Source organism: Vulpes vulpes, chromosome 5 (genome assembly GCF_048418805.1).
Source record: "Vulpes vulpes isolate BD-2025 chromosome 5, VulVul3, whole genome shotgun sequence".
NCBI lineage: Eukaryota > Metazoa > Chordata > Mammalia > Carnivora > Canidae > Vulpes > Vulpes vulpes.
Window position 1 is genome coordinate 65,703,398 of NC_132784.1, and position 19,775 is coordinate 65,723,172.

Below are 19,775 nucleotides of genomic sequence, written 5' to 3' on the forward strand. Positions count from 1 at the left end.
GGCTAAGGCAGCGCATTCTAGTCACGCCCACCCGCGGTGCCCCGCCCCTCCCGCAGAAGCCCCGCCCTCTGGCCTCGCTGGATGGTTCGGAGGATTGAGTTGCAGTCTCGGTGGCGTTGGGGTTTCCCGGCTCAGCACATTCCCCCTCAGCCCCCAGCCGCCCCGATATTAATAGCTCTGCATCATCCCATCCAGCTGGCCTGGAACCCCTTCCCAGGCTCGAGTGTCTCCATCACCCCAGAAAACATTCAAACAGGTTGGCGCCTCGGTGTTTCTGACTGTGAAATGGGGATAGGGCTCTCTGTTTCCCACCAGCGCGACGCAGGCAGAGGGTCAGGAGGAGGCCTAAGAGGCAGCTTGTAGCGGTCAACAGTCACTATTATTATCGTCATCTCCGTTGTACTCATGAGGAAACAGAGAGGGGCCGTGGCTTTCCCATGGTCACACAGCACCCAAGAGGCGGAGCCGGAACGGGAACCCCGAATCTCCGCTATGGGATCCACCCCGGCGCCCCCAAATCCTTCAGTCCCCTGGTCTCAGGGCAACCTCTTGCCTGGTCCCTACCCGAACGCCCTCGCCCCCATCCGGCCCCACCCACCTCCCCCATATTTAGCGCGAATCCGATCCGGGGCTGGGCCGGGCGCTACTTAACGCGGCCCGGGTGTTCTGGAGAGCGCGGAGCGGAGCAGAGCCAGGAGCCCCAGCAAGATGATGATGGTTATGCAGCCCGAGGGCCTGGGGGTCGGGGAGGGGCCCTTCGTGGGCGGCAGCGGGGGCGGCGAGTACATGGAACAGGAGGAAGACTGGGACCGCGACCTACTGCTCGACCCGGCCTGGGAGAAGCAGCAGCGGAAAGTGAGTGCTCACCCGTTTTCAGATGGCAAAACTGAGTCCTGGGAACCCGCCCGAGCTGTTTGTCCTTGGCATCTCAGCACGTTGCGGGCAGAGCCCGTGGAACTAGGTTCCACGACCTAGTCGGGGTTCTGCCCACCAGTCCTCCACTGTCTCCCAGAGCTGGAAGAGAGGGCTGGGAGAACTCGTGAGGGGTTGAGAATAACAGGAGAGTTTCTGGGGTCCCTGCCCCCCTTCATCACCCTGGGCCTCAGGTTCATCACCCTGGGCCCACTGTCCCACTTCTGCTAGCAAAAGGGATTGGGTGAAGCCCAGGAGATACAAGTTTGGGGAGTGTGGGGAAAATAATCTTTCTCCCCAGACCCCTCGACTCTCTTAAATATCCCAGATCCCACCCTAAGGACTTCCAGCTGGCAACTACTGGACTTGGGTATGTGCGGGAGGAGACAACCCTCTCAGACCCTCCCTACTTTCTCCTCTCTGTTCTCCCCACCCTGGGCTTCATTGCCACACCATCCCAATTGTCAAATGAGGAAACTGAGGCCCAGAAAGGGACAGCGATAGGATCCAAATCATATACTGTCAGAAAACAGGATCCCTCCCCCCACCAACCTGAGGGTCTTTGCCCCCTGCTTGCCCCTGCCCCCTGCTTGCCCCACCCCCACTCCTTCCCAAGATACCCCTCCCCACCCCAGGGGCCCTAAATCTGCTAAAAAGGTCACAAGGCCAAGAAAGAGGGGAGCCTGGGTCCCCTTACAGAGTAACCTGACTCTCTGGCCAGATGGACACTTTGTGCTGAGGCAGCGCCTTGGGGGAGCTGGCATGGGGCACATGAGCAGCTGCTGCCCAGACCCAGCCTTGTAGGGCACTCAGGCCCCCTCCCTGATCTATTTTCACTCCCAGACTTTCCCAAGTGGGCGGGGGAGGACACCTGGGTTCCCAAAAGAGAAGATGATCCGGTCTAGAGTGAGGAGACTGAGGAGTGGCAGGCCAGGGAGAGGGAGGACACCATGAAGTTATTGGACCCTGCTGAGCATTTGCCAACAGTATGTGACTCCAGGAAAGGGCAGGGAACAGGAGTGCTCAGTAGAATTTGCAGGATCTGAGAATCCTAGGATTTAGAATCAGAGCACTTCTGCAGGGTTAGATGACAGGAGATGACCCCAGAGTCCAGGAGGCTCAGCTGACTAGGTCTGGGTGACACGCCTCCCCTCTGGATCCTCCTGCACCTGTCTCCAAGCAGGGCTGGGTCCTTGGGTCTGGCAGTCTCCTGGTGATGTCATCCCTGCCCCTGGCTCCAGCTGCCATCTGCTCTGTGACAATTCTTACCCCCACTCCACCCACCAGATTTCTCTCAGATCCAGGTCCACATGCCCTTCATAAGACACATGTTAGTCTGTAACTTGTCTTCCTCATTCAATAAAATATCAGGAATACCCTTCCATCCCAGCCTACAGCCTCCCACTTCATTCATTCATTCAACGGTTGCACAACGTAGATGCTCTGTAAATTAAGCAGCATCCCTGGAAGTTGGCCGTTCCAGAGTTTCTTTCACCTCCAACCCGAGCATCTCTGTACTCAGCTCAGCCCCGTCCTACCCCTGCCTACCCCTTCCCTACCCCTGTGTCTTAGAGCACTCCTTCCTGCTCCTGCCTGATGCCTGAGTCCTCTTCATTCAACTTCATTCAAGAACATTCATTCAGTATTTCTTAGGGAGGTCCTACCCTGGGCCAGGCACTGTGTTAGGTGTCAGGACTTTAGCAGGAAACAAAATAAAGCCTCTGCCTCAGGAAGCTTACACTTCAGCAAGGAAGAGTGTTTCTATCCTCTGGCCTTACCCCATTCCCCTTCCTGACACCCTTCCCCCTCCCCCCCCATTCCAGTTGCCAGCTTCTCACTTCTCTCTTCTGCTCTGCCAGGCTGTTTGCCTCCACTCTGCCAACAGAAAGAGCTTTCTAAAACACAGTTCTGCCCGCCTCCCTCTGCCCAGAAGCTTCCCTGATTCCCTGTTGCCCTCAGGATCAAGTTGAAATTCCCTGGCTTAGCACCCAAGATCGTGCATGACCTGGCCCCTGCGGCCCCTCCGGCCCGCCTCTCACCACTTATACCTCAACACCCCCAGCTTCATTCCAGTGGCACCCAGATAGCTGTAACCCTACAAACCTAGCAACTGTTTCTCACTGCTGAGTACTTGCCTGCGTGGCTGCCTCTGCATGAAATGCCCTTGCCTGCCCTTCTCTGCATAATTCCTGGTCTTTCATTGTAGCTCAGATCAAATATTAGCCTTCCCCAAGAGATCGTCCACATGATTTGAAGAACGCTTTCCTGCTTTTCCCTGACACTAGTCTCCCCTAGCACTTCTCAAACCAACACGACTCTTTGATCAGCTGTGAGCTCCTTTAGTTCAGGGATCACATTTCATTAAGTCATGTTTGTCAGATGAAAGAATGCCCTTTCCTCTACCATGGGAGCCCCACCCAGTCCTGCATTTCCCCCTGCTTTATCTTACACCCAGAGCATCTCAGACTCCATGGTTGGAGAGAACTACAGAGACTAACTGCCTTCTCCTGGGCTTGGGGCCCATCAAGTAGTGCTCAGCACTCACTTATATACCTCCAGTGACAGGAAGCTCACTCCCTTTCCTTATGACAGTCCCTTGAGTATTTAAAGCATCATCTTTCTTTTTTTAAGATTCCATTTATTTATTCTTTTTTTAATATTTTTTTAAATTTTTTTATTTATTTATGATAGTCACAGAGAGAGAGAGAGGCAGAGACACAGGCAGAGGAAGAAGCAGGCTCCATGCACCGGGAGCCCGACGTGGGATTCAATCCCGGGTCTCCAGGATCGCGCCCTGGGCCAAAGGCAGGCGCCAAACCACTGCACCACCCAGGGATCCCCCATTTATTTATTCATGAGACACACACAGAGAGAGAGAGAGAGAGAGAGAGAGAGAGAGAGAGAGAGAGAGAGGCAGAGACACAGACAGAGGGAGAAGCAGGCTCCATGAAGGGAGCCTGATGTGGGACTTGATCCCGGGACTCCAGGATCACACCCTGGGCCGAAGGCAGGCGCTAAACCGCTGAGCCACCCAGGGATCCCCCTAAAGCATCATCTTTCAAGTCCACCTTCTAGGGCAGCTGAAAAGCTGGCTGAGGGAAATAATTCCAAAAGACTTCCAGGGCCATCTCCCAGGATTAATTTATTTGTTGGGGGGGAGTGCTCTGAATTCTAGAATCCTACCAAATCAGAGGAAGAAGGACATGGGACATCATGAAGTCTGGCCAGTTAATTGCACAGATGGGGAGACTGAGCACAAGGAAGGGCAAAGGGTATGCTCCAGGTCACAGAGTGAGTAGTATAGACTCCATCAAGGACTCTACAGCTGATGGGCTTGAAGGCTTGGTGGATTAGTGGAACTTGTGTACCAGGCTGCAGGTCACCTCCATTCCCAGTAAACACAGAGCTGCATAGCAGCCCTCCCATCCCAGATGGAGGCTGAGGCTGGAGCTGACTCTAGGGAGAGGGAAAGGGCAGTCACCTCCAGGACCTAGGTCAGCCTGGTCCTTGTGCCCAGCTGGTCCCTCGCGACTGGCAAAGCTCTTGTACCCTCGTGTTCTACTTGGAGGCCAATTCACAATAGCCCTGGGATGTCAGTGGCACTGAGATGACAGTAACATTGGTGCACAGTCCAGAATTTTTCAGGTTTTAGAAGGGTACAATCACCCTGCATTGGCCCTTGTGTGTCAGAGGGTCCCACACTTTGGAGCATACACTTTGCAATTTTCCAAATCCCCCTCCAGTACTTGAGACTGGCCAAAGCTGACATGCCCCAAGTTCCAACTGGGGCTGGTGTGGGCCCTAGAGACCATTTTTTCTTCTCCAGGAGAACGAAAGCTCAGAGAGAAAAGGGGACTGGTCCTGGATGCAGAGAAGCCAGTGGCTGGGGCCTGGGGTCTGATGTCCCTATTGTCCCCCAGACATAGTACTAGGGTCTGAGTGCTGTTCTCTGTCCTCCAGACCTTCACTGCCTGGTGCAACTCACACCTGCGCAAGGCTGGCACCCAGATTGAAAACATAGAGGAGGATTTCCGCAATGGCCTCAAACTCATGTTGCTCTTGGAGGTCATTTCAGGTGAGGAGGGCAAATCAATGCACAGGGACCCCAGGACCTAGGGGAATCCAGAGAGCTAGGGGGAACATGACAGCCGGGTGCTGGAGGGGACATGGTGGGGGAGTGGGAAGTTTGAGGACAATGTCTTCAGCTTCTTGTGACCTTTGACCCTTGACCTCTCCTTTTACACCCAGGAGAGAGGCTACCCAGGCCAGACAAAGGCAAGATGCGCTTCCACAAAATTGCCAATGTCAACAAGGCCCTGGACTTCATTGCCAGCAAGGGGGTTAAGCTGGTGTCCATTGGTGCTGAAGGTGAGGAAGTGGCAGGAAGAGGCCTGGGAGGGGCTTGGAGGGTGGTCCTGATGTCAGCAAGTCACTTCTGGGACCCTATCTTTTCAATTGTGGGGTTACCCATCCATGCTTCATGGGAGGGACCGTTAAGGGGCAAATGAATCTGAAGTGCTGGCACAGGACCCGGCATTGGTAGGTGTTCCATGATTGAACACTTACTGGGTACCAGCTCTGGCATGGGAGACAAGGGCCAAAGAATGGAGCAGGGAGGAAGGCAACTGAGGCAGTATAGGCCTTGAATGCCAGATGGAATCTGTCTGCATTCCCCACCCTACAGAGATTGTTGACGGGAACCTGAAGATGACCCTGGGCATGATCTGGACCATCATCCTTCGCTTTGCTATCCAGGACATCTCTGTGGAGGGTAAGTGATGAGGAAGCCCATAGGGTGAGAGGGCCCAGATCCCTCCCCAGCTAACACTTTTCCCCATCTCCACCCAGAAACCTCTGCCAAGGAAGGCTTGCTCCTGTGGTGCCAGCGGAAGACAGCTCCGTACCGCAACGTCAACGTGCAAAACTTCCACACCAGGTCTGTCAGCCGGTCAGCACAGCACTCGGGCTTCTACTGGGCTCTGGGGCACAGAGCAGGCCCTGCCACAAGCCCCAGGAGTGGGGCCACCACAGCCAAGTTCCCGGAACAGTGTCTGAGAGGAGGAGGGTTCAGTTGATGTTGAATCGAGTCTAAGAGGGTGAGGGAGGATCCCTGAGGGAGTGCATTGGAGACCTCCCTGGAGTGGCATTCCAGCCAGAGGGACCCTTGTGAGCAAAAACCTAGAGGCCAGAACCATCCAGACACTGGTGTGGCCCAAGGACAGGGTATATGAAGGAATCATGGTGAGCTTGAAGGAGGTGGTCCAAATCTGGTAATGAAGGACCTCCGATGCCAAGCCAAGGAGTTTAGACTATTCCATTTTACTGTCCTGATGGGGATGCTCCTGGAGGGAGGGTAGGACAGAGCCTCAGCTTGAATCCAGGCCTGACTCCCCTTCTCTCTGTCCAGCTGGAAGGATGGTTTGGCCCTCTGTGCTCTCATCCACCGACACCGCCCCGATCTCATCGATTATGCCAAACTACGCAAGGTAGGCCTCTGCCGCCTCCGAGCCCCGACTCCTCAACCTTGGCCCTCAGGTGACATTTCACCTCCCCTGCTCCCACCCACCTAGGATGACCCCATTGGCAATCTAAACACGGCCTTCGAGGTTGCAGAGAAATACTTGGACATCCCTAGGATGTTGGATGCAGAAGGTGAGAGGGAGCCCCACACAGGCGAGGACTCTGCTCATTGACTAGAAACATGGTCCAATCTTCACCCCTTTGCCCCCTGCTCTTCCCTCCCCTGGAATGCTCTCCCCTTCAGCCCACCCTCTAGTAAAACTCCTTCCTGTCCCAGGCCCCCATCTCCAGGAGCCCTCTATCCTGCCCCCCTGCCTCTCCTGTCTCTCTCCTAATGGCACCACCCTCTGCCTCACATCTCAGTTATACTAGGGGCACCTGGGAGCATAGGAGCTCCTTGGGGGCAGGTCATGCCTTTTGTCCCTTTGGCCGAGCAAGGCTTTAGTGAGTTGAGGCAGCAAATATTTTCTGAGTACTTGGATGTGTGGGTACCAATGGATGAGGAGAACTTGGGGAAAAGACAGATAGATGGCCCCAGAGTGATGGGATGTTAGACACACCAGGCACTGTGCTTCTCGGGGGCTGTAGAGTCTGTTCCCACACCTGCTCCCTCACGCTTCTTTCACCCCATACAGGACAGTTACTGGGCCCTAGGGTGATCAGAGAGGGCTTCAGGGAAGAGGCAGACACTGGATTTGGGGTAGCTGGCAGCTGGTGGCTGTGACTAGGTGTCTCTACCCCTCCCGTCTCAAGGGGGCTCTCTACCTGGTTAGGGGCATGAGTCTGTTCCCCAAGCCTGGCTTTGGCCAATAGCCAATAAATACCTCACTGCTGTCCCCTAGACATCGTGAACACCCCAAAGCCTGATGAAAAGGCCATCATGACCTATGTTTCCTGCTTCTACCATGCCTTTGCCGGGGCCGAGCAGGTAGGGGGTCCCTGCTGCTGCTGCTCGAGCTGGGTTTGTGGACCAAGGGACCTAACCCTGGCAGCATCCTCACATTTGGAGGTGCTGGCCCCCCATTGGGTGGGAATGCCACTGTCCCATCTGCATATCCTCAGACTCTGGGGAATTCAGGAGCAGAGGCACCTGGCCTGGAAGCTCCCTCCTCATCCAAAAAGATGTGCTCCCCTACTTGCCTGGACCCAGGTTTTAAGGGCTTTACAGAGGAAGGCTGAGTTGGGGTGTCTGCAGCAGTTCGTTCTAGTGCCCACTTTCTTCAACTCCAATGATAGGCAGAGACAGCTGCCAACAGGATCTGCAAGGTGCTGGCTGTGAACCAGGAGAATGAGAAGCTGATGGAGGAGTACGAGAAGCTTGCCAGTGAGGTGAGACTGAAGCCTCCCATACCTGTGCTCTCCTGACCCCGGCTAGCCCAGGCCTGGGCTTGCAGAGCTCCCCTCACCTTAGAGGGGCCTTGGCCTCCTCCCACCTCTTCCTGCCATCTTCACTCATCTCCTGCCCCTTCTGCCTGTCCAGGCTCCTGGTTGTTCATGGATCCACTCACCATTCATTCATCCACTCATCCTTTATCCATTCACCCATATTTAGAGCAGTTGCATGGCTCTTTGCTTTGTGCCAGCCTTCACAGGCCCTTGGACTAGGACATTTACTACCCTACTCCTTCCCTGATGAGTGGGGACCCGTATTCTGCTTGAGGCCTGGCCTTCTGGCCACAGCCCCAGTATGGGTAGAGAGGGGTAGGTGGGGTGAGCAGACCAGCTCAGAACTCTCTGCACTGTACCTGCCTGGCCTTGGCAGCTGCTGGAATGGATCCGTCGCACCATACCATGGCTGGAGAACCGTGTGGGCGAGCCCAGCATGAGTGCCATGCAGCGCAAGCTGGAGGACTTTCGGGACTACCGGCGCCTGCATAAGCCACCCCGAGTGCAGGAGAAGTGCCAGCTGGAGATCAATTTCAATACACTGCAGACCAAGCTGCGGCTGAGCCACCGGCCCGCCTTCATGCCCTCCGAGGGCAAGCTCGTCTCGGTGAGTCAGGCCAGGGGTAGAGTGACCCCTGCTCGGTCCACATCCTCTAGGTGACATTGGCCCCATCTGTACAATGGGCAAACCCTGATGGAGGGCACCTCTGCCTGCCCCACAGGATATCGCCAATGCATGGCGTGGGCTGGAACAAGTAGAGAAGGGCTATGAGGACTGGCTGCTCTCAGAGATCCGGCGCCTGCAGCGGCTCCAGCACCTGGCTGAGAAATTCCAGCAGAAAGCCTCCTTGCATGAAGCCTGGACCCGGGGTAGGAACACCTCATGGGCTTGAGTCTGTCCTGAGGTAGATACTGGTATGGGTGCGTGGAGGGGGTGTCCTGGCGGAATGTACAGGGTCAGGAGAAGTGTTCTGCCAGGAAGGTAGTGACTCGTTTTCTAGACCCACTCTGACTTTCTGTGCAACCAAGTCACTGCTCCTTTTTGGGCCAGTTTCTTCATCTGTAAACCTGAGCCCCTGTCTCCTGGCTCTGGCCTTCTGTAGCTCAGCTCTGATTAATCTGTCATTTATTTGTACCTATAGCAGGTGGGTCCCCAAGCCTAACAGCAGGAATGTTAGGCTCAGAGCATGCTGATGGCAAAACACTGCACGAGTCAAATATATTGCTCTGTATGAAAACATTCATTCTGTATTCTATCAGGGATTTTGATCCTACAAATAAATGATCCCTGCCTATAAATAACAGACAAACGTTAATAGTGGATTATAGGCATAAAGGATAACAGTGGTTTGCTACAGCAAGAATTCCTTAAATATATAGCTATTTATGGGACTCTGAGGTTTCTGAATCTTTAAACCTGTTAGCTTCTCTGCAAAATGCAGTGGCCCTCAATAAATAGCTGCAGCTACGATTTTTATTGTTATGATTTTGAGAAATAATGGTAATTCGTTCTCAAAGCGCTTTTACATTCATCATTTATTCATCCAACAAATATTCCTAGGTCTACCAAGTGCCAGGCACTGTGCCAGGCATTGTAGAAGCTGGTGAGCAAAGGACACCAGGTCGGAGCTCACTGGGTTTAGAGTCGTTGGGAGGTAGTTCGCTATGCAGTAATACCCCAACTGTACCGAGGACCACCCTGAGACTTGCAGAATCAGGGACGCTGACGTCATTTACAGGTCATACCCAGGAGCAGGAGCTTCACTTAATTTTATCACCCTGGCATCGCAGAACAAACCCCCTGGGCAGGTGTCATCACCTGCAATTTCACAGATAAGGACTCTCAGCCTGGCTGGAACCCCTGGCTCCGGCCGCGGCCGCCGCTGGGTGACCCGAGCCGGGCCTCTCTCCGAGTAGGGAAGGAGGATATGCTGAGCCAGCGCGACTACGAGTCGGCCTCCCTGCAGGAGGTGCGGGCGTTGCTGCGGCGCCACGAGGCCTTTGAGAGCGACCTGGCAGCGCATCAGGACCGCGTGGAGCACATCGCCGCGCTGGCCCAGGAGCTCAAGTAGGCGTGGTCCGCTGCGCTGCTGGGCCCGCCGCTCGGTGACAACTGCCCTACCTGGCTTCGCCCCTCGCCCGCTCTGCTCCCCACTGCCCTCCTCAGTTCAGGAACCCCGCCTTGGTGTCCCATCTTTCCCCATCACCACTTGATCCGACCCTCCTCCCGTAACCCCATCCCTATCGCGGGACCCACACTCTATCGGCGCTCCGCCTGCCCCACCCCCGTGACCTACCCGTTTTCTGACCGTCCCCTTCAACTCCGGGCCCTGGTCAGCTAGCTCAAAATCTCCCCGTCAGCCTTGGCTTCCCCGCCTCCTCCTGTAAACTCGCCCCTTCTCGCACAATCCCACCACCCTCATCCAAACTTCGCTGGGGACTGAAGCTTTGGGCCCGCGAGCGCCCCCTACCCAAGGAATGCACTGGAACCCTTATCTCCACCTCCCCGGAATGCTCTCCTTCAACCACACCTGCCCTGGCTCCCTAGCGCCTTCACCACCTCGGGCATTTGTTCCAGTCCCAGGAAGGCAGTCAGGAGGAAATCTAGGCTGTGGTCTGACCCCTCCATTATCCCCTTTCTGGTCCCCAGTGAGCTGGACTACCATGAGGCAGCCTCAGTGAATAGCCGCTGCCAGGCCATCTGCGACCAGTGGGACAATCTGGGCACACTGACCCAGAAGAGGAGGGACGCACTAGAAGTGGGTTTGGGGGCCAGGGCGCTGAGGGCTGGAGACTGGAGGCTGGTGAGGGTTGGGCAGGCTGCTGACTCACTATCCCCATGGCCCTTAGCGGATGGAGAAGCTTCTGGAGACCATTGACCAGCTGCAACTGGAGTTTGCCCGTCGGGCAGCACCCTTCAACAACTGGCTGGATGGTGCCGTGGAGGACCTGCAGGACGTGTGGCTGGTGCACTCAGTGGAGGAAACCCAGGTGGATGCAGGGGTTCCAGTGTGGGGGGCTGGATGGGGTGATAGGGAAGCTGGCCTAGAATCCTGTCAGCCCTTTCTTTGGGTTCCTGGGGACTGAGGACCGGAGGGAAACTCCAGTTCCCAAATGTTAGGCTGGGAGACAGGAGGCCTGCATTGAGCCAGCCCTGCTGTGGACCCACTGGTTGGCCTGTAGCACATTGCTGCCCTTTCTGTTGCCTGTGGGAAGTGAAGGCTGCTGGCTAATGCTGCCCACCTGTCATTCCCAGAGCCTGCTGACTGCACATGAGCAATTCAAGGCTACGTTGCCAGAGGCTGACCGAGAGCGAGGAGCAATCCTCGGTATCCAGGGTGAGATCCAGAAGATCTGCCAAACGTATGGACTGCGGCCCAGCTCCACCAACCCCTACATTAACCTCACACCACAGGACATCAACACCAAGTGGGACATGGTCAGTGCTGCCTCTGACCTCTCCCTGCCTCCCCCCAGCCCCCGAAACCTCAGCTGTCCCAAGCTACGGATCTGGGATCTGTCACAGCCTTTGTGGGGCACTGGATAAGCCACCCGGCCTGTCACGGCTCCATCTGTAAATTGGCTGTAACAGCATTTTTCTATCAGGCCTGATGTGAAGTAGAATTAAGCCTGGGGTATGGACATCTTTATAAAACAAATGAAATTACAGTTGTATCATCGGCCCCATTTTACAAATGAGGAAACAAGCCTAAAGAGGTCAGGTGACTTGCCCAAGAGCTTGTTCGTCTTGGCTGACAGTAGCAGAGACTACTCTAGGGGTTGGAGCCTGTCTCCCCTCAAAGCTGTCATCTGGCTCAGTGGCCCCCAGGCACAAGCACCCTTCTTCCCAGGTCCGAAAGCTGGTGCCCAGCCGTGACCAGACCCTGCAGGAAGAGCTTGCCCGGCAGCAGCTGAATGAGAGGCTCCGGCGACAGTTCGCAGCTCAAGCCAATGCTGTTGGGCCCTGGATCCAGGGGAAGGTGGAGGTACGGCTTGGATGGTGGGGTCAATCTGGGCGAGGGAGGCCAGGGCCGGGCCACAGGGAGCTGGGAGCTCCCATCCTGCCTGGGTCCCCTACAGGAGGTGGGGCGCCTAGCCACAGGGATGGCTGGCTCTCTGGAGGAACAGATGGCTGGACTGCGGCAACAGGAGCAGAACATCATCAACTATAAGAGCAACATTGACCGGCTGGAGGGTGACCACCAGCTGCTGCAGGAGAGCCTAGTGTTTGACAACAAGCACACCATCTACAGCATGGAGGTGGGACTCACCTGCTTAGAAGGGCGGGAAGATGGTCCTGTCTGGGGAAGCCCAGGGAAGCCATAGCTGGACACATCATGCATGCGCCAGGAGGGCCCCCAGTTCAGCTTGGCCAGGTCCCCCAATGCGCCTATGGGGATACTGAGATCCAGCGAGGGAAGGTAACCCATTCAGAGTCACATACTGGTCTAAAGCCAGGCCAGGATTGGTCATGACTGGTTGACAATGCTTAATACAAAATTAAGTCCTCAGTGGAACCTCCAGATAGGGACAAAGGCCCAATAAGGTGGAAGACTTGCCCAGCATCACACAGCAGATTGGGAGTAAAGCTGGAACTAGTGGCCAGGCACTGGCCACGTTCTGACTTGGCCTGTTACCTGTACCCCCAGCACATCCGCGTAGGCTGGGAGCAGCTGCTCACCTCCATCGCCCGTACCATCAATGAAGTGGAGAACCAGGTACTGACCCGAGATGCCAAGGGCCTGAGCCAGGAGCAGCTCAACGAGTTCCGGGCATCCTTCAACCACTTTGACCGGGTCAGCGAGGGCCCAATTCTGTGGGCGGTGGATGTGGGGGCTGGTGGGGCTGGAGGACCAAGTCTGACATGCACTCATGCACTACAGAAGCGGAACGGGATGATGGAGCCTGATGACTTCCGGGCTTGCCTCATCTCCATGGGCTATGATCTGGTGAGTGCCCCCAACATGCATCACAGGAGTCCCATCAGCATCTCTCTCCTGTATCACGATCACCTTCTGTATCTCTCCCACCTTCACGTGCCTTTCATTTCCCCATCACTCCCACTGGGGCTGGGAGAATTACACTTCGCCTCAGGGCTGTCAAAGGCTCAGAGAGGCAAATTAATTTGCTCAAGAACACAGCTAGGATTTGGACTTGGTTGTATGTGACTTGAAAGTCTGAACTTGCAACATGTTTACCCAGAGAAAAACAGCACTACAGAGAACTCCAGAAAAAAAGGTCAGGACCAAAGGGCAACAGGGGCATTGCCAGGGGCAGGAGGCAGATTTCAGTTTAGTAGAAAGAACTTCCCATAAAGCCAGACCTAAGGCTGCGACACAGCCCACGGAGAGAAGAGAGGACTTTGTAACTGGGGTTGTCAAGCCAAGGCTGGACAGAGCCCATGAGGGGACACGAGGAGCCTTCTGGCTTTAGCACCCATATGTGTGGTGCCTGGCCTCTGTCCCTGCAGGGAGAAGTAGAGTTTGCACGAATTATGACCATGGTGGACCCCAACGCAGCCGGCGTCGTGACCTTCCAGGCCTTCATCGACTTCATGACCCGAGAGACAGCTGAGACTGACACAGCTGAGCAAGTTGTGGCCTCCTTCAAGATCCTGGCAGGAGATAAGGTGAGCCCCAGGCGGTGAGGGGGCTAGAGTGCTGGGACAGGGAACAGAATCTGTGTGTCCTCAATAACCTTCTCTCCCCCAGAACTACATCACTCCTGAAGAGCTGCGGCGGGAGCTCCCTGCTGAGCAGGCCGAGTACTGCATCCGTCGTATGGCACCCTACAAGGGCTCTGGGGCTCCACCTGGAGCCCTGGACTACGTGGCCTTCTCCAGTGCCCTCTATGGGGAGAGTGACCTCTGACCTCAACCCCTAAGACTAAACAATTCGGAGAGAGGGAACTCCCTCTGGCTGATCCCATCCATCCCTTGGGGCAAGGGCCTCAGAGAACAGCCTGCTACATACCTCTGAATAAAGACCCATCCGTGAGCTTCTCCCCATCTCCTTTTCGTTCCTGAAGCAGAAGCTGGGCCCTCAGGCTCCTGGACAGGACCAGCTGCCCACCCTTGACCCTCCTGAAGTCCCTACCACCCTTATTTGCCTGTAGGTACTGAGCATTCACACCAACACTGGAGCCTAGGACACCTCTTTATTGCTGTTAGAAAAAGGTGGTTACAATAGTTTCTCTAGATATGTAAGGAAACACTGTCCCTAGATCCAGGGGTACCAGAAAATTTATAGCATCAGAAAGAGGAAAGCCAGGGAAGGAAGCCAGAGCCTGCTGAAGACAGAGCTGGGTTTAAGACCAGAACATTTTCTTCCCACCTGCTCCTTACTCAAGCCCAAGGTTCTGGCCCCAGCCTCAGTTGCCAGGACATCATCCTTCATCTCAAGAGCCTCCTAGCTACCACAAGTCAACAAAGGTGCAGTTGGGGAGCTTCAGGATAGGAGTGGGGTGGAGGGGGTAGGGGCTTTGCCCTCACCCAGTTCCTTTTGCTCACCCTGAGGTACCCGGTGCCTGGCCCTCAGTCAGCTGTGCCTCCTGGGAAGGGGCCTGGACGTGTAGGCCAGGCTGAGGAAGAGGTGGCTCTGGTCAGCACCAGGTCCTGCGCTGGTGCTCCTTAGTTCACCACTGCCGAGCTGGCCATGGTGTTCACACCACAGGCCCCAGACCCACGATGCAAGTAGTAATAACCCTGGAGGGATGGTAGGTGGGCTGGTGAGGACAGGAGGGCAAGATGTGACTGGAGAGCCAGGGTCAAGGAAACAAGACTCACCTCCTCACCCCAGTCAGTGCCCCAGCTGTTCTTGATGGCCCAGAAGGGTATGCCAGAGCCTGGGAAGCAGTGCGGAGTGCAGGGGGTCAGGGGCCCCCGATTCTCCAATCAGGGCCCCCAGCACTTTGCACTCTCCCAATCTCTGCTGTGGCCTACTGTGACAGGTACTAGAAAAAGAGCAGAAAGCAAGACAGGCCCACCTACGAGCCTCCTGGAGACCTGATGTGGCTCTGGTGTTTAGGGGGGGCACCCAGCCACCCGCCTCTAGCAGATGATTGATCTGTAACAGTTCAACCTTCCACTGCCTCAGCCTTCCAACCCAGAGAGGGGGTGGATAACTCTGGCCTGGCCCACGGCCTGAAGCAGAGGTAAGGACAAGGTTCCCAGGCATTCCTTCAACTTCCCCCTCCAGAGGTCCTGAAATGCTGTGGTCCAACCTCTGTGATCTGAGGTGGATGGGCAGAGAGGGGGTCTGTGGAACTCACGGTTGCCATAGCCCACAAGCAGCACAGCGTGGTCGATGAGCCAAGGGCTGCAGAGGGGACGCAGTGGGTGGGAGATCCCATGGCGGTAGAACTGGGGGTGGGGAGAATAAAGAGTAAGGGGACACCTCCAAGGTCAAGTAGCAAGGGAGTTGGCAAGAGTTGGGCAGGGGCAGCAGAGCTAAGGCCTTACCTGCATGCCAAAGGCATTGATGGCAACGGAGATGGGGCCCTTCTTGGCCAGCCAGGCTGCCAGCTCTGAGACAGGTGAGGGACAGTGTCAGGGACACCCAGGCCCAACCCCACCTGGCCTGTCCCCACCATAACCCTTACTCACTCTGCTCATTCTGGCTCAGCTCCACTGAGTCGTTGATGTAGACCCTGGCCTTCTTTGCAGAGAAACTGCAGGCCTGCAAGTGGCCCTGGTAGCTGTAGTCATCCTCGGTCTCCAGCCCTCCTAGGGAATGGTGGGTGTGGGATAGGGTAGGGAGAGAAAATCTAGACCCCCGAGTACCCTACACTCATCTTCTCCTGGCCAAGGGCTATACCCAGCCCCTTCTGTGAAGTCTCAAGGTCCCCATCCACCCCAGACCAAGGCCATGCACCCTAAACAACAGCCTCCCTCTAGAGATGACAAAACAAAGGGGGCTGAGGGAGTAACCAGTGAGAAATGTGGCTGAGATGCAACTCCACTCTCATTTTCTGATCCTTACTCATCCCAGCACTCCTGGGACTCTTCACTTTGGCTTGCTCGTCCTACTCAGTTCTGCTCCTGATTTGGCCCAGACCCCTGCAGGCTCTCAGTCGCTGTACAGCCACCTCAGTCCCTCAATCTTTCATCCTGGGGCCACTGAAGCCCACTGCTGAACTAAATTGCCAATTTAAGTCAATACCTCTTCTCAAGGGTGAGGTGTGTTGCTACCTGGTTTAGTGGTATTACAAAAATACCAAGACCCTCTGCTATGCACCAAGAGCTTTAGGTATTATCTCCTTACTTAATACTCAAAGCATTCCTAAAGAGCTGATTTGTTCAATGTCTTCATTAAAGATTAGCATTGAGACCTGAACCCAGTTCACGTGATTCCTACCACCCCTTCTGATCCCATGAATGCATACCCAGAGTCATTATGGCTGTGTAGGCATTGGAGGGCAAGCCACCCAGGCAGGCCTTGTCCACCTTGTCACAGTCCAAGAGCTCTAGGAGACAGAAGGCTGGTCCTGAGGAGCCCTCTGGAGGGGCTGGGCTGGGGACAGGGGTGTAGAGTGGGATGCTCACCCTGCTCGGAGAGGGAGAGCAGGGTCCCCTCTTTCAGGAACCACTGGCCCTCCACATTGCCGGTGACTGAGAAAGCCCAGCAGGACCCACACATGCCCTGCAAGAGACAGGCAAAATCAGGGCTGGGTACCCTCCCAACCCCAGGGCAGTCCTCATGTCCTGCCATTGCTTCTTAGGGGTCCAACCTGGTCCTTCACTTTGGTGACAGCCCCCTTACTCCTCCAGTCCCATTCAGGTGGTGGGGCATGATCGCTAACGGACTTTGCTAGGCGCATCTTCTTGCCACGGTTCTCTCTTAAGAGTGGATTCAGGTAAATGGTATGGAACTCCTCCTCTGTGGGCAAAAGTGAGCAGGGGATGGAGACTAAGAGTATAAGGCAGCCCTGATCAGGAGCCTTGGGAGCAGACCCTGACTCTTTCAGGCTCCATGAGGGCTCTGGCCACTACTTCTACCTGTAAGGTCACTGAACTTGGTGATCCCATACTGAGCTGTGCCACGGTCTAGTGCCTGGATCTTCTGTGCTCGTACCATGTTGTTGGAAAAGACAGACATGCGCCACTCGGCTTCTGAGAACCAAGGAGCAGGAGAGGAAAGACTTAGACCCCAGGCAGATCATAAAAGGAGAGGTACTTGGGACTACCAAGCACAGATTTCTCTGGGAAGTAGGTAGGCTCTGGATCAGGCCTAAAGCTCTTTTCAAGGACAGAACTCTGGGGGAGGGCTGGGGGCAGGGGGAGGTCCAGACCTGCAAGTGATGAGTGGAAGGTGAAAATAACTTTTGGGGCCACACTGAAGTGATGGTAACCCAGGAGTGAAGGCAAAACCAAAATGGGCTCCAAAGGGCATCCTCAGACAGGGGGTCATGGGAAATGACTACCAGCAGAGAAAATCTGGCCTTTGCCCCATCCCATTCTATCCAGACTGATGGAGACCCCGTGCTTCCTGACCAAGAAAATCAGATGCGAGAATGGGCCAGGTAACCGTCCAATCCTGCAAGGCTGGGCAAGAACTTGGGGGATTTAAGGGATCCTTGAAAGGATGTACTGCTTCTTGTGTCCTTCCCCTCCCCAGCACCAAGGTACCAAGTGGGGAGAAGGTCCTGATCTGATTGGGACAAGTACAGCCAAGGCTGGATCCTTACCCTCTTTTGTCTCATAAGTCCGATTATAGGTGGTAACAAACTCCTTGAAGACTGAAGCCATTTTCACTGAAAAATCCTGGAAAGGCACAGGGATCTTTACAAGAAATCCTTCTCACACTGACCAGGAAGCCCAGGCCAGGGTGACGGAAAGGGGGGAAATAAAGCAACAACCAGCTAACCAGATGGAGATGGGCTCCTCACCTGGGGCAGGGGGTCCTTGTTCAACAGTGGAAGGACTGAACTCAAAGTCTCATTTCTGTCATCTGAATAGGGTTGGAACAGAGAAGAAATCAAGGCTGAACCCCGAGTGAAGTCTGATCTGAACTATGCCAGTATCCTTGGGCTATCCCAGCACCTGTAACCTTGGTATCCACTGGGCCACAGTCCCGTCTCAGCAGCATGTGTTTTCCTAGCTCATCTAAGACTTCGAAGCTGCAGAGCTGGAAGGAGAGGAGGAAGCCAGTCTGAGGGTTGGGATGGGAGCAAGGCCTTGGCAAGATGGAACTGGAAGATCCTTGTGTGAAGATCACTTCCAGGGCAATCACCCCCACAAGTGCAGAATGAGGCAAAACCAGCACTCTGTCACCCCCGCTCTTAAAGCATTTTAATTTCTGGCCCTAAGGGCCTGGGAAGTGACTCAGGGTGAGGTAGTTGCTGCCTTCTCTTGACCCAGACTTATCATGAGGGCAGGGAATCACAGGAGCCCTATCACTTACCAGGGTTTTCTTGGACACAGGGAGCTGGCACACCGTGGGGTCGTTGCAGGGAGGCTCCTCTAGGGTCGCCTTCAGGGAGAACAGCGACCCGTGGCCCGCCTGGATGAAGGGGCGGGTGAGGCAGGCACATCTACTCCCCCCACCCCCACAGCCCATCCTTTCCACAGCCCCGCCGCCGCCACCCCCTTCCCTCTCCCCATCACCAGAAGTTCGTCTCTCGGGTGTCCAACGCCCTCACCCCTGGTCCCGGCCAAAATTCCCGACCTTTGGACCAGCCACCCCCTCCCCTCCGCCCCGCCTCACGCACGCCCCGTGAAGCCCCACCCCTGGCGCGTTCTCACCCGACGGACGCGGCCGCGCACCGCCCCCAGCGCCGCCCGCCTCCCGGCAGCCCGGCCGCGGTTGTACATCTCCAGGGCGAAGCGGGTGGGCCCCAGCAGCTCCGGGTACGCCGCCTCCCGGGCCTGCGCGTCGGCTGCTTGGCGGGGCGGGGCGGGAGCGGCGCCCAGGAGCAGCCCCAGCAGCGACAGCAGCAGGAGCCAAGGTGCCATGGCGAGGGCGAAGCCGGAGTCCCGACCAACCGACTGGGCGGAGCAGCCCGCGGCCAGAGCGGCCGGCGTCCCTCCCCCTGCTCCCGGGGCAGCAGGGCGCCGGCCAATGGACGCGGGCCCGGTGCGCCTGCGCACCCTCTTATTTACGCGAGGCACGTGGGGCGCGCTAGCTACGCGGGAGGGTCTTCGCCAAAGGGGGAGGGGGAGGGGAGAGGGAGACTGAAAGGGTGGGGAGGAGGCCTGGGGTGGGTACCCTGCAGCCTTGCGGCAGTTCTGTGGACACGTGGGCCGAGCTGCAATCTTGGAATAATCCTCTTAGGCCTTGGAGCTGTTTAGGGAGGGGAAAGGAAGCTGGCTTGAGAATGACAATAGTAACTAACTGGTTTGGTTGGTTGGTTTTAGAGCTTGGGTTCACAGCTTGATGGCCTCTTTTGAGGCTCCTTGGCTCATCAGCAAACTGGCACTTGGGACTTGGTAGTGCCTCGGGCTGTTGTGAGGATCTGACACAAACACGCAAGGGCATACGGTAACAGCTAAAGCGAGGTGTCCGGTGTAGGGACTGTTCTTTGGTTTATTCAAGCTTTCACAGCTGTGTTCCAGGGCCTAGCAAGAAGATGCATGAACAGATACATTGGGCATAGTGCTGCCTGCTTGGAGTTCAGACGCTAGTGGAGAGAAAGAGAAATTGTCCTGCAAGGTGTTCCCAGCCGGGAAGAGAGAGTTTAAGGGAATTGAGGAAATCCCAGAAGGGGATGGAGAGTAAATTTAGGTTTACAGAGTGTGGAGAACTAATAATAAAGCTCACCCAGCGCAAGCCTGACTTGTTACGGCAGCAGAGATCTAAAAAGATGAAGTGACTTTCCAGCTACTCAGAAATAAGTGCTGAAGCCAAACCAGAGCCGGCTTTGAGCTCCATCCTGGTTGAGGTCTGAGAGGAGATGCCCTGAAGGATTCCAGCAGGTGCTTCTCTCTCCCTGCTATGCACTCCCCAAGTTAGGCTCTTAAG

The 19,775-nt window shown here is 55.7% G+C and overlaps 2 protein-coding genes across 3 annotated transcripts; one reads left to right on the forward strand and one right to left on the reverse strand.

Moving 5' to 3' along the window:
* The first annotated feature begins 52 nt into the window (after positions 1-52).
* Positions 53-13,819, forward strand: ACTN3 (actinin alpha 3). 2 transcript variants are annotated; one of them, XM_026004347.2, is made up of 21 exons: positions 53-855; positions 4,873-4,987; positions 5,161-5,280; positions 5,597-5,683; positions 5,761-5,848; positions 6,320-6,398; positions 6,483-6,564; positions 7,275-7,360; positions 7,669-7,761; positions 8,195-8,425; positions 8,541-8,688; positions 9,736-9,886; positions 10,469-10,577; positions 10,669-10,809; positions 11,075-11,257; positions 11,670-11,804; positions 11,899-12,078; positions 12,468-12,614; positions 12,702-12,767; positions 13,289-13,447; positions 13,530-13,819. In XM_026004347.2, the coding sequence occupies exons 1-21, from the start codon at positions 709-711 to the stop codon at positions 13,686-13,688; spliced, it is 2,706 nt and encodes a 901-aa protein (XP_025860132.1). In that variant the 5' UTR covers positions 53-708; the 3' UTR covers positions 13,689-13,819. The 2 variants fall into 2 exon arrangements, with proteins under 2 accessions (XP_025860132.1, XP_025860131.1); XM_026004346.2 differs by having other exon boundaries at positions 12,468-12,767.
* A 136-nt stretch (positions 13,820-13,955) lies between these two features.
* Positions 13,956-18,863, reverse strand: CTSF (cathepsin F). The gene is made up of 14 exons (XM_026004345.2): positions 18,560-18,863; positions 18,219-18,317; positions 17,858-17,942; positions 17,704-17,765; positions 17,503-17,578; positions 16,814-16,927; positions 16,546-16,694; positions 16,361-16,457; positions 16,201-16,281; positions 15,422-15,541; positions 15,278-15,342; positions 15,088-15,178; positions 14,603-14,661; positions 13,956-14,521 (listed from the first exon to the last, which is right to left on the reverse strand). The coding sequence occupies exons 1-14, from the start codon at positions 18,767-18,769 to the stop codon at positions 14,447-14,449; spliced, it is 1,383 nt and encodes a 460-aa protein (XP_025860130.1). The 5' UTR covers positions 18,770-18,863; the 3' UTR covers positions 13,956-14,446.
* Positions 18,864-19,775: the final 912 nt, after the last annotated feature.

Bases quoted from the DNA above. Each gene is read 5' to 3' on its own strand.
- CTSF (XM_026004345.2), bottom strand. From the start codon at position 18,769: ATGGCACCTTGGCTCCTGCTGCTGTCGCTGCTGGGGCTGCTCCTGGGC. The intron at 16,695-16,813 runs GTAGAAGTAGTG...TTTTGCCCACAG, and splicing joins CAAGTTCAGTGACCTTACAG to AGGAGGAGTTCCATACCATT. The intron at 15,542-16,200 runs GTATGCATTCAT...ACCATTCCCTAG, and splicing joins CACAGCCATAATGACTCTGG to GAGGGCTGGAGACCGAGGAT.
- ACTN3 (XM_026004346.2), top strand. From the start codon at position 709: ATGATGATGGTTATGCAGCCCGAGGGCCTGGGGGTCGGGGAGGGGCCC. The intron at 4,988-5,160 runs GTGAGGAGGGCA...TTTTACACCCAG, and splicing joins GCTCTTGGAGGTCATTTCAG to GAGAGAGGCTACCCAGGCCA. The intron at 10,578-10,668 runs GTGGGTTTGGGG...CATGGCCCTTAG, and splicing joins AGAGGAGGGACGCACTAGAA to CGGATGGAGAAGCTTCTGGA.